General features: G+C 46.7%; 2 protein-coding genes across 12 annotated transcripts in view; one reads left to right on the top strand and one right to left on the bottom strand.

The window, feature by feature from the left end:
• Positions 1 to 3,124, bottom strand: part of KLHL32 (kelch like family member 32) — a 154,240-nt gene extending 151,116 nt beyond the window's left edge. For all 11 annotated transcript variants that reach the window (XR_012763212.1, XR_012763211.1, XR_012763216.1 and 8 more), the window contains exon 1: positions 2,966 to 3,124. The gene's annotated coding sequence lies outside the window, so the exon portion shown is untranslated. The remainder of the gene's footprint in view (positions 1 to 2,965) is intronic.
• Positions 3,125 to 7,426: 4,302 nt separating this feature from the next.
• Positions 7,427 to 11,292, top strand: NDUFAF4 (NADH:ubiquinone oxidoreductase complex assembly factor 4). The gene is made up of 3 exons (XM_075414340.1): positions 7,427 to 7,608; positions 8,159 to 8,256; positions 10,439 to 11,292. The coding sequence occupies exons 1-3, from the start codon at positions 7,482 to 7,484 to the stop codon at positions 10,733 to 10,735; spliced, it is 522 nt and encodes a 173-aa protein (XP_075270455.1). The 5' UTR covers positions 7,427 to 7,481; the 3' UTR covers positions 10,736 to 11,292.
• The last annotated feature ends 563 nt before the right edge of the window (positions 11,293 to 11,855 follow it).

The raw sequence follows: 11,855 nt of genomic DNA on the forward strand, positions 1-11,855 counted from the left end.
TCCTCGGGTTGTGGGAAAAAGCTTAAGTCGTGGGGGAAAGTCGTGCAGGCCCTGCAGAAAGCTATACAAGAGCAGGAGACCTGGAAGGCGGCAAAGAACTGTTTGTTAGCTACCCCAAAATTGGGAATCGGGGCAGCTACACAGACTTCGCACCCCCCAGACGATAACGGTTCCGCTGAGCCTAAAAATCAGCAAGAGGGCGACACGTCCCCTCAACTCCCGGACCCCGATCCGCTTACGGAGGGAGAGAAACAAGCTAAATCCTTCTGGGGCGGGTTAGCCGAGGAGGCTAGGGGCGCCGCGAAAGAAACAGAGTCTGATAAAGTCTGGGCCACACCACCGCCCTATGCGCCCCAAGATGGCACCGAGCACAAAGGGGAAAGGCGGGATGAAAATTCCTTTGGTGATAACAGGGAGGAAGCGCTAAAGTTATCAAGCGCACACAAAAGGGAGGCGGAGGAGAACAGGGGGGAGAGGAGCGGTAGGAGCGACCTAGAAGGGGAAAGGGGGGCCAGCGGGGGGCAGAGAGCCAACCGGCGCGTGCATTTCAAAAGATGCGCCTGTGAGGTGGGCACCCCGCCGAGCGGAGGGCGGGGCGGGCCCGGGCGGGGGGAGGAGCGGCCCGCCCATAGGGGAGGGGGCCAGAGCTCGGCAAAAACGTACTGGAGACCGGAAGTAACCAGTCAGTCGAGTTCCGACTCCGAGTCAAACACTAGCGGGGATGAGTGGCTCGTAACTAATTTAAGTTTAGAAGAGAAGAAAACAAAGATAAATAAAGTCAAGAGCCAAAATATCTCCATCCAAATTAAAGAGAAACCGCGAGGGGGAGAAATCCCTCTCACGAACTGGAGGAAAATAAAGATTACGTGCGCCGACTGGACCCCATCGGCAGCACTAGCGTTCCCGGTCCGGGTGACGGACGGGGGACAGAGGGTCCACACACCGATAAACCCTAAGGATATACAAGCGATTGTTAAGGCAATCGCAGATAAAGGCCTTAATTCTGCCATTGTCTCCGCCCTCATAGATGGTGTCTTCGGGGGAGACGATATGCTCCCGTTCGATATAAAACAAACTTGTAGATTGATCTTTGACGGGGCAGGGATGATCGTTTTTAAACAAGAATGGGAGGACATCTGTGCGAGGCAATTGGCCCAAGTAACTGGGGCAGACCATCCACTGCATGGCTCCAGCCTGCAGCGGTTAATGGGCACAGATCCCACAATGATTACTCCCCAGACACAAGCCCAGGGCCTGCGGGCCCATGAAGTCATTACAACTACTCGTGCGGCCAGAGAAGCTATTCGCATAGCCTCTAGAGTCATTGCCAAACCATCGCCATGGTCCACAATTAAGCAAAGTGAGAGTGAGAGTTTCACAACATTTGTGGATCATCTCCAAGCAGCAGTCAATTCATCAGCCTTGCCTGTGGAGGCAAAAGGCCCAGTCGTAGCAGAATGTTTACATCAGCAGTGTAATTCGACAACCAAAGAAATCCTGCGATCACTATCAGCGGGGTCGTGTATCGCAGACATGATTAAGCATGTCGCGAAGGAAGAGCATCTAACCCCGATCCAGGTGGCTGTTCGCACCATACTAGCCAGAATAAAACTAATGAAAACTGTGAGTTTTTGTTCACAGGACCGGATCATCGGACACCCCCATAACCCGTATACCCCGGTGACCAAAGAAGATGACAAGTCAGCAAACGTTCTGTCCAAGCCTGGAAGTTCCTCACTATCAGAAGTTGTGTTACAAAATAGGAGGGGAATGGATATTCTTTTCTTGCGACAGGGAGGCCTCTGCGCTGCATTAGGGGAAGAGTGCTGTTTTTATGCTGATCACACCGGAGTAGTCAGAGATACCATGGCCAAACTTAGAGAAGGTCTAGAAAAAAGAAAAAGAGACAAAGAAGCCCAACAAGGATGGTTTGAGTCGTGGTTTAACCATTCGCCATGGTTAACCACCCTGATATCCACCTTGATAGGGCCGATCGCGATGATCGTAATGACACTAATTTTTGGACCCTGTATACTGAACAAGATCGTGTCATTCGTCAAGAGTCGGCTAGAGAAAGTTAACATCATGTTCGTAGAACACCAACAACTGCTTTAAAAATGTACCTACCCAGTGTTACCCTCAATCGTCCCTAAAAGTTAACTTCTACCCGTTTACTGTGCCTTATGTTTTCTATTCAAGTTTATAGCATATACTTTTTAACACTACTGTACAATATAGAATAAGAATAAGAATAACAATAGAATTTTTAAGATTATATTTTAGCTAATTTACAAATGCATTTGTCTAAGGTACCTTATCTTTGTAATCGTAAGATTTTAATATTTACATTTTTTAAATTGTAGTTAAGGTTAAGTAAGGTTAAGTCTGGCCAGATATTAAGTTTAAGTCTTAAGGTTAAGTATTAACACTTTTATATTTTATATTAACCTATTTAGTTAAGCATAAGGAGGGGGGAAATGTGGATAGTTAGGGCCTGGCGGTCGGAAGATGTCGTGCTGTACGGAAAGGTAGGCCCCCCCCTCCTCTCCTGATAACCAGTAGCGTTTAGCCCATAGGTGTAAGCAGACGGAAGTGACGCTGTAAACCTAAGCTATATAATACTGTGCTACCCGTCAATAAACGCCATTTGCCGTCCACCACATTGGTGTCTGCGAGCTGATGGCCCGAGCGGCCTGGGGTTGGTCGCCGTGCCGTTCCTGAACCAGGTCGCCACGCCAACAAAGGCAACAGTTGAGTAACTTGGACCGCAATGAACAGGTACAAAGATCTAAAGTTACATCGATTTATATGCAGTTAATCCAGCAAAATGGTTATGGTCACTGCATTTATCAACATGCAACCTGTATTTGTACGATGATCTCTGTGACAATTTATCATCATAATACAGACCCTCTAATGCAGTTAACATACTTCTTATCTCCCCAGTGGATAAACATTTACTCACATTTTTTTTCGGGCCCGTAGGGATGGTGTTTGTCTTGGGTGATTCTGGTGCATCAGCAAAGCCAGCCCAAGACGAGCCACCTCTCCATCCCACCCAGTTTCTTCTCACCGCTGGTTCACCTCCTCCTCACTGGAGCTGGTACAGTTGTTTCTGTGACTGCCGGAGTGAAACGATCTGGGTGCAAAGTGCAACCTCTCACAAACAAACAAAGCAATGCCACTCGTACTCCTCCTGTCATCTGCCTCTTGTTTCTCTTCCTGTGTTTCTGGGAGGTTTTTGTGGGACCAGTCAAACCACCGGTAACTGATCTGGCTTAGAAAAGTTACGGAACTTCTTTATTAAATCAGACCAGCTGTCTGCTGTTGTTTGCTCTGAAGAGTTCCTACACTCTTGCTCTGGCAAGAGGGATGAACTGAAGCCAGGGTGACAGGAAAGAGTGAGGGTGTCAGTTCTCTCAACCAGTACTGCCACTGAGGAAAGAGCATGAGGAACCGAACCCTACGAGGAAAAATGCACATGTAATTTCTATAATTAATTATATTCCGGTACCAAGCTACCTCACTCTCCAATATGCTGGCTCCTACTGTGTGCTTCCAAGTCAAAATAACCTGCTAACTGAGATATAAAAATCAGATAGGAAAATTTTGGAAGATTACGTCAGGTATACCGAGCCACAGTCAATCAGGAGAATTTAAATGTAATGTCTTTGAAATGAATATTATCTGACAAGGAGCTAGTGACCTGTCTGGGCTGGTGTGTGAGCCTGTAAACGTGAGCTTCTGCATTCTCCATAAACTTCATCCATGTAAGGACCTGACAAAAGCTCCTTTCAATAAAGCACTGCAGCCACCTAGCCTTGAAAAGCTGCAAGTGTTCAGTAATGCTAATCACAGCCTGGAATTAAGCAAAAGCCTTCCATGTATTTGTAGGTACTTCAGGAGCCAGTAAAAGACGGATCAGTTGAAGTTGATACCACAGAAACAAACTGAACAACCAGAAATGACTGAAAGGTAACAGTGATCTAAACGTCCATGTTTCTTGGGTTTGTCTTTACAAAGTTCCAGGACAGTCATTTTTGCTTGGCTCATAATCAGTTCTTGTTAATGCTATGTTCTCTGGTTCTGCTGAACGCTGATGAAATAAGGAACAAATGGATCAATGCTCTCATTGTATTTACTGGGAAACCAGTAATCAGGACAGAGGACTCAATTCCTTGAATCCTAATTATACATGAATTTGCTAGTGTATCCCTTTAGACTGCCATAAATTATGAACAAACAGCAACAAAAATATGAGAAGAGGAAAACAGTGTAAGTGGTAGAAAAGGCAGACAGAATCAAACATAAACCTATCCTGCTGCTGTGTAAGGGCACTTCTAATTCTCCTCTGCTGTCAACCTCCAGGTCGCTCCCAGACCATAAATCACGCAGCAAACCTCACCTGCCTCCTCTCAAAAATTCTCAAGTTGGGCACCCATTACTGAAAAAAGACTCTTATTTCACTGAGATTACCTGCCCATCTGGTCTAATACTCTGATTCCTGCTTTTGTGAGTAGTAGACAGCAGAGAAACCTTAGTACTACCTCACAGCAAAACAAGTTAACACCAGACATTCCTATTCTCCCTTCTCTAAAGGGGATTTTCAATAGATCAATTCGACTTTTGATGCTAGTTAACTACCAAAATTAATTTTTGATTTTCCATTCAGCTACAGAACTAGCTGGGAATGAAAAATCAAGAACACACAAAACATAAAATTGGGATGAAAAACTGAAATCAAAGATTCAAAGGATGGTCACAAATGTACTTTTTACTTTCCAGGTGCATGGTATTTTTAGAAATTTCTGTCCTAGAGGTGTGAAAGGGTTAAAAGGAGATCTAGTGGGCAGCCTACGGCACACGTATATAGTGTGAGTAACAGTATTTTTCTCTGATGTGTTTGATGCTGTCCACTGTTGAGAACAGGCTGCTGGAATAGATGAACTGAGTTGGATAGCCTGTGTTCTTCTCATGGGCTCTTTGTTAAAGAGCTACTCGACAGCTGATTTATTCATTTGTTATTTTTAAGTTCCCTAGAAAAATTCAGGCTCCCGGTTCAAGAAAAATGTGTCCCATTTGTAACACTGTATAAGCTGAATACACACAGTTTTTATGCTTTGAGGAACTACACATTCATTTTTTTAATAATCACACTTGCAGATATTTTATACGGAAAAAAAAAATCCAAGCTCTTGATTACTGATATTTAGTATCAACATGGTCACATTGGTAAAACACTAATGTGTATTATCAAAAAGAAAGAGATTTTTAATCTCGGTTCTCCTGCTTGCTACAGTCTAAGAAAGATTCCTCAGAATAAAAAATCTTGTACTTCTGATGCTTCCTTACACATAAAAAGAACAGCCTTGTGCCATCCTCAGTGATAGGAAGTGACAGGCAGAGCATGACGTCACTCTTTATTTTTAACTGATTGCCTTTCTGGTGAATTTATTTTGCTGTCAGTAAATATTACAGCAGCATTAGTCACATTCAGGCTTTACAGAGACAGAAGCCCTGTGCTGAGTTTGATCCCAGAAGTCGGCAGTTCTTAGCTTTTGAAGGGAGAGTCTTTATTTTGAAATCTGGCACAATGGCTTGCATCCACAGGCAGACTGGTAAGGATATGTCTCGGAGAAATGCTAAAGAACACATCAAAGGTCTACAACCACCAAAGGCATCCGTGTGACTTTCACCATTACAGCTGCACCAGACAGGCTAACCACTTACAAGAGATCCAGCACGGATCACATTTATGCTACCTTGTCTCCGTTGCCTTTGTAAACATATATGGCTTTCCTCCTCCACCAGCTTTTGGCTGCCCTCCAAGGAAAATGCTGTTATTCATTATGCACTATTCAAGCGCTCTGTAGTCTTAATAACTATCACATTTTCATTGTTACCACTAAATAACGCTACTAGTAGAATACCAAGTTCTGAAAACCCAGGTTTTGCATGCCCACAGTAATAAGCTCGTCTAGATGGATGAAAGGGCAGAAAACACGTGTTTTCCTCCTGAAGAAAAAAAAAACACAGCAAGAAGTTGGGTCTTGTCCCTGTCCTGTGTTATGTTCCCACTCCGTATCACTTCATTCAGGTAATCATTACCATGCATTAAAAGAGTCTGCAGACAGCCTACACAGAACTTAAAAACACAAAGCAATTATTTATTGGCTAATTCACAGAGCAGCTGGAATTAATGAGCTCCTAACAACCTCCTCTGGTAAGACACCCGTGAATCCCAGCTGACCTTGCGATCACGTGGAGGAGCTCCAGGCTCTGCTGCTTCTTGTGCCAGGCCTTTAGTAGTCTGTAGCATTGCTCCTTCTGCCTTCCTTTCCCAGATGATTCTGTATCTTTTTATGCTTCCGTTTTTTTCTTCTTGAATCTACTTTAAACTGCTGATTCCAGCTCAACAGTTTTACCTCTGTCTACAGTTTTACCTTGCTTGTCTTGCATGGCTGAAGACAAAGTCCCTTCTCGCAGCGTAGCAGTTTTCGCAGCAGTCGGAAGGAAGGTTGCTCTGCTGGGCTGAAGGAGAGGGGCTGCGCCCCAGTAACATTGTGTAGCCCACAAATTCTGAACGGTACCGGGGAATTGTCTGGATTTCCACGTCAGGTACGTCTTCTTACAGAATGATTGAGGCTGGAAAAGACCTCTGAGATCATCAAGCCCAACCGCCAACCCAACACCACCATGCCTACTAAACCATGTCCTGAACTGCCACATCCACACAGTTTTTGAACGCCTCCAGGGATGGTGACTCCACCAGGTCCCTGGGCAGCCTGTTCCAAAGCCTGACCACTCTTTCAGTAAAGAAATTTTCCCTGACATCCAATCTGAACGTCCCCTGACGCAACCTGAATGACGGTATCCGCTTACAACGTTAATTTCCTCTCACTTGATAAACCAGCGAGGTGCCCGTAAGGAAACGCTGTACACACGTCAACGAGGGAGCAAGAGGCACAACCTCCCGAAACGCTCGCACGTTACCACCACCCAAGCGACAACCTGGAAACGCTTCATCAGCGGGCGGGACGCGCTGCGCAGACCCAGGAGCCCGCTCGGTCCCGCCGCCGGGCCCCCGCCGCGCGGTTACGAGCCGAACCGCAGCACCGCTGCCCGGTCACCGCTCCGCTGTCCCGCCGAGCCCAACCCCGCCGACAAGCCAAGCGGCGATAGTTACGACATGACGCGCCCGGGGCTCGCCCCCAGCGCGGAGGGACGCTCCGGTCACCCACGCGTTTAGAAAGGCCACGGCAAGACCGAACCGCCGCGGCGGGGGGCGGGGCGTGAGACAGCGCAGGGCGTCGCCGCGCCCGTGATTTTCGCTTATTTGTTTGTTTTGAGGTTTTTTAGCAGTTTGTTTTTTTCCCGCCGCCCGCCACCGCGCCGCACCTCAGCCCGCCGCGCAGGCCCATGGGCAGGCGCGGCCGGTCGGCGCAGGCGCGGCGCGGGGAGTTGCGGCGGCGGCTGCGGGGATGGGCGGGCGGCTGGTGCGGGTGTTGCGGACCTTCAACGTGGAGAGCCGCGCCCGCCGCGAGATCAGCAAGGAGAAGCCCACGGCCGCGCCGCGGCACCGCACCTCGCGGCTGGACGAGCTGGCCGGTGGGTGCCGGGCCGCGGGGCGACGCCGGAGGGGCCGCCGGCGGGGGAAGGGGGGGGGGGGTGCGGCGGCTGCGGGGCCGAGCCGCGGGAGGCGGAGAGCGGGCGCTGGCGGGGGGCGCGAGGCGGCGCGGGGCCGGTGACATTGAGAGGGGAGCGGGGCGGCTGGGCGCGCGGGGCATGCCGGGAGCTGTAGTCGGCGGCGGCCGTTGCGAGGGGCGGTTGCTAGGGGCGGCCTGGCCGGCCCCGGCCCAGCGGCGGCAGCGGCCGTCCGGCTCCGGGGGCCGCGGCCGGGTCCTCCCCGCCGTGCCGCTCGGCCTCGGCGGGCACCGCGCCTCCGCCGCCGCCGTGCGAAGCGGCGTTGTTAACGCAAGAGCTGACGGGAAACCGAAGGCTGCCCGAGAAGCGCCGGGCCTGCGCGGAGCCGGGCCGCTGGGGGAGCGGCTGAGCCGTCAGAACCGGCAAAAAGGAAACAATTTGACTCAGGTCTGGCTTTTCTCTCCCCTTTTTTTTTTTTTTTTCTCCCTTCCCGTGTTGTCCCCGCTGCCTTTAGACCGCCCAGAGATACGGGAAGAAATTTACCAGAAGGACGATAGGCTCCTCACCTTGTTGAAAGATGTTTATGTCGAGTCCCGGGACCCCCCCGGGCAGGTGAGTGGCTCTCGATGGGACGCACACCAGCATCCACTTTGTGGCTTTCAGACTCGGCAGAAATTCTGTGTAAAGTGCTCTGTTAGTGCCTAAAAGCTACCTTTTTTATAGACGAAAGTGATGTTTTCATTGCTGTCTTATGTATCAGTAGCACTGACTGTGTTTGACCTTGGGTCTTGAACATGCGACAACCTTTTAAATGCTTACGCAGTCTTCCTTTTTAACATCGCATCGATCTTACTTTGGTTTTCACCTAAATTCCCACTTCTGCTTCCTCTGAGGCAGAAGGACAGTTGGCCAGCCTTTTGCAGAGATGCAGGAGTTTGCTAGAGATCTCGTAGAGTCGTTAGAAGGAAAGAGATCGGGACTACAGTGAGAGCACGGATGGGGACAAAGACATTCACAGTTCTGTGGAGTCTTTAACTACTGATGTTAATGTCGTACTGCGCAGAGACTTGCTTATGCGGCTGAGGAAGTGCATTAGGTATTTTTCTGCATAACCTTCTGGATTGTTTGGTGATCAGTTCCCTCATTGCCAGTGGCTGCGGTCTTTGACTTGGAAAGCAAGGGGTAACCCTTCCAGTAAAATGCATACAGGGGTTCTGTTTCCTTTCCACCATGTTATGTTATGGCTTGTGCGTTTTACCTGTTGTATTATTGGACCACTTTATTACTGAATAAAGCAGCTAGAATAAAAGTTTTATAATCATCTAGCAATAATATTCCTAAGTCTCCCTAAGTTGCCACTTTCATAGTATCTTGTATTCAAGACCAGAAGTATTTAAAAATGCAGACGGATTTCTGCAGTTTTTCCCTGAAGCTTCCAAGTAATCTCTACCCTTAATTTTCTAAAGAGAGGTTAGGACTCTAATCCTGAAGTGCTGAAAGCCTAATTGCAGTATCTTTCAATATTCATTTGTAAGCCTGTCAAGAGAGATTTGAGAAAAAGCCAAAAGCGGAACATATCTTAGTGCTTGATTCCGTGTGTGCTCTGAGGTTGCTGCCACATAAGACTTGCTCTTGTGGTGTGTCTGCCTGCATTTGTTAGGCAGAGCATGATTAATGTGTTGGCACTGAGGCTTGTGGGCAAAACTTCATCCAACAGCTTCCTTCTTTTCCTGATGTTATTCTGAATACTTTGTGCATCATGCATGGATACATACTTACATGTATATTTGGTATGTCTGTCTGTAGTAAGTGGAAAAGCACCAACTCTTAAGTCCTGAAGTGGCAGATACCCAGAGACAGATCATTTTGTTAAGACTTGAAAAACTGTTCATTATCTGAGCACAGTTTCAGCACAAAGTAAAAAGAAGAACTGGACAACTGGTAGCAGCATCAGATATTCTCTGCCGTTTAGAAGCAGACACACAGTTATAGATGCTGTAATGTCCACATCAGTTTTCTCAGCTTACAAGTTAATACAGAGTGGCTGTGGACTCTGGTGACTTCAAAAGTACTTTTCTTAAATTTAAGAAAGGTTTTCGTTGTGTCTTTTTTGTGGCATCATTCACTCGTTAAATCTTAATACAAGGCAATATGGGGAAGGCAGAGCTGGTTTGGAAATGACTTGGAAATACGAGGAGACTTGGGAGAAGAGACTTCATGTATCTGAGCACTGCAGTAGTCATAGGAATTAAACTCTATATGATGCTGCAAAATAGTTTCTTTTTGTCCAGTAAATCTTGTTCTCTAGACAGAGCAAAAGAAGGGATATCTTCTAGTAGCAAAACTAAAATCTGAAAATGAAAGGAAGGGGGGGAGAGAGCCTGTATGAAAAAGTTTTCAGTGGTGTCAGAAGAAGGATATCAATTTGCAGTATGATTTTTTTTTTTTCCCCCTTGCCATGAATCCGTACCAAATGCATTTATGTTTGGCTACCAAAACCTGTACTTTGCCTTGTATGAAGGGCTGCCGTGCCTGTCCAACACTTAGAGCTCAGTGGATGGTAGCTGTTCAGAATCTGGGGAGGCGTTGACATCGTATGTAGAATGACTGTGGAAGAACTCACAAGTTTTGTGGTATCAAGAGGCAAGGCTGGCTAAGCATTTTTTTTTTAATGCTATGAAAATGGGGAAAGCTAACAGGAAATGCCAAATTTAGGAAGACAGTTTAGCTGCTACAGTATGCGTAGTAAACAGAACTGATATTAAGCTCTTTTTGTTTTCCTTCCCACAATTAGGTAAAAGATGGAGGTGGTGAACATCTTCCGTGTAAACAGGAGGAAAAGAGACTTACAAAACTAGGCCACTTGGGAGAGCTAGATGTTAAGAAAGTTCCCAAAGGCAAAATTTCCATTGTGGAGGCTCTGACACTTCTTAATAATCATAAACTTCATCCTCAGATATGGACTGCAGAGAAAATAGCAGAGGAATACAGTCTGGAACTGGAGGAGGTCAACGCTCTTCTGGAATTCTTCATTCCTTTCACTGTGCAGGAATTTCCTAAAGAAACAAAAAAAGCTATAAAGGCAACATAAACATAATTACCAAAACCTTGTGTGATCTCACTCGTGTCTTAATTTTACTCTTGAGTATATTCAGTGTCTGAAAAGAGTTGGGAACCTGTCATCCAACAAGGCTGCTTCCTTATACCTGTTAAAAGTATTCAAGCAATTCCATTCTGTACAGGATGGCTTCAGTTAAATGCATCAATTACATGATACAGGTTGTAAACCAGAATATGACTAATAAGTTGTATGAGAGCATGTCACACGATTCTGATTATCCCATTCGTATGTTCTGACTTCATTTAAAACATGCAAGTTGTGGTGAGAACTTGACCTGAACAGGTTGCCTTTCTTAGCAGAGACTTCCTGGCCTCCAGCTTCGTTGGTGCTCTGTGTTTATCGGCTCTGCAGTTTCGTGTTGCAGTGTTCTTTCAAGAACTTGCTGTCAAGTTGCATGTGTATATATACAAGCAGCTGTATTTCTTTTGTATAAGAATGGAATAGTATTTATACTTTGTAAAGAAGGTTAACCACAAGATCATTTGGGAAATTCAGCTGTGTCAAAATAAAAAGATGAATAGCAAGAAGGCCTTTTTCTGATGCTGGGACGGTAATGGGTGGTGTGTAACTCTTCTTCCGCTCTGTTCTGATGTAGCTTAAGTATCTGCACCTCCCCAGGTACTGTCTGTCAGCCAGTGAATAAGAGCGATGGTCTTCTAGCATCGGTCTCTTGCAGCAGTCTATGGCACCTACTGTGTAAGAAATAATGGTTCGTATTATAATTAATAGGTAGCTATGAAATACAACTGGATCTACTAATTGGACCCACAAGTGGGTCTTCTGTCAATGTCTGCCTGTCCTGTTACAACAACCCCTTTTTCCCTATGGAGGCCTGGTCAGACTTACCCAAATGTGGGCTAGGTCAGGTCACGCTCACTCACAATAAGTTACCTACGTACTAGCAGACGGAAGATGAACAGTGTCCTTCCCAATTGTTAGCAAAGGAGGATGCAAACTGTGAGGTGGTAACGGTGGATTGTTACCTTCTGCGACTGTTCAGGTCTGTGCAGGTAAGGAAGAAGCTTTGCACTGATGATTAATACTGTAGTGAAAACTGGTTCACGTTTTCCAGCTAAGTCGGGGGGGGGGG

This window comes from Opisthocomus hoazin, chromosome 2 (assembly GCF_030867145.1).
Source record: "Opisthocomus hoazin isolate bOpiHoa1 chromosome 2, bOpiHoa1.hap1, whole genome shotgun sequence".
In the NCBI taxonomy this organism is placed as follows: domain Eukaryota; kingdom Metazoa; phylum Chordata; class Aves; order Opisthocomiformes; family Opisthocomidae; genus Opisthocomus; species Opisthocomus hoazin.

What these genes read in the sequence shown, in the direction of transcription:
- NDUFAF4 (XM_075414340.1), top strand. Translation starts at nt 7,482, where the DNA reads ATGGGCGGGCGGCTGGTGCGGGTGTTGCGGACCTTCAACGTGGAGAGC. An exon ending in GCGGCTGGACGAGCTGGCCG is followed by an intron (nt 7,609 to 8,158) that starts GTGGGTGCCGGG and finishes CGCTGCCTTTAG; the next exon opens with ACCGCCCAGAGATACGGGAA. An exon ending in CCCGGGACCCCCCCGGGCAG is followed by an intron (nt 8,257 to 10,438) that starts GTGAGTGGCTCT and finishes TCCCACAATTAG; the next exon opens with GTAAAAGATGGAGGTGGTGA.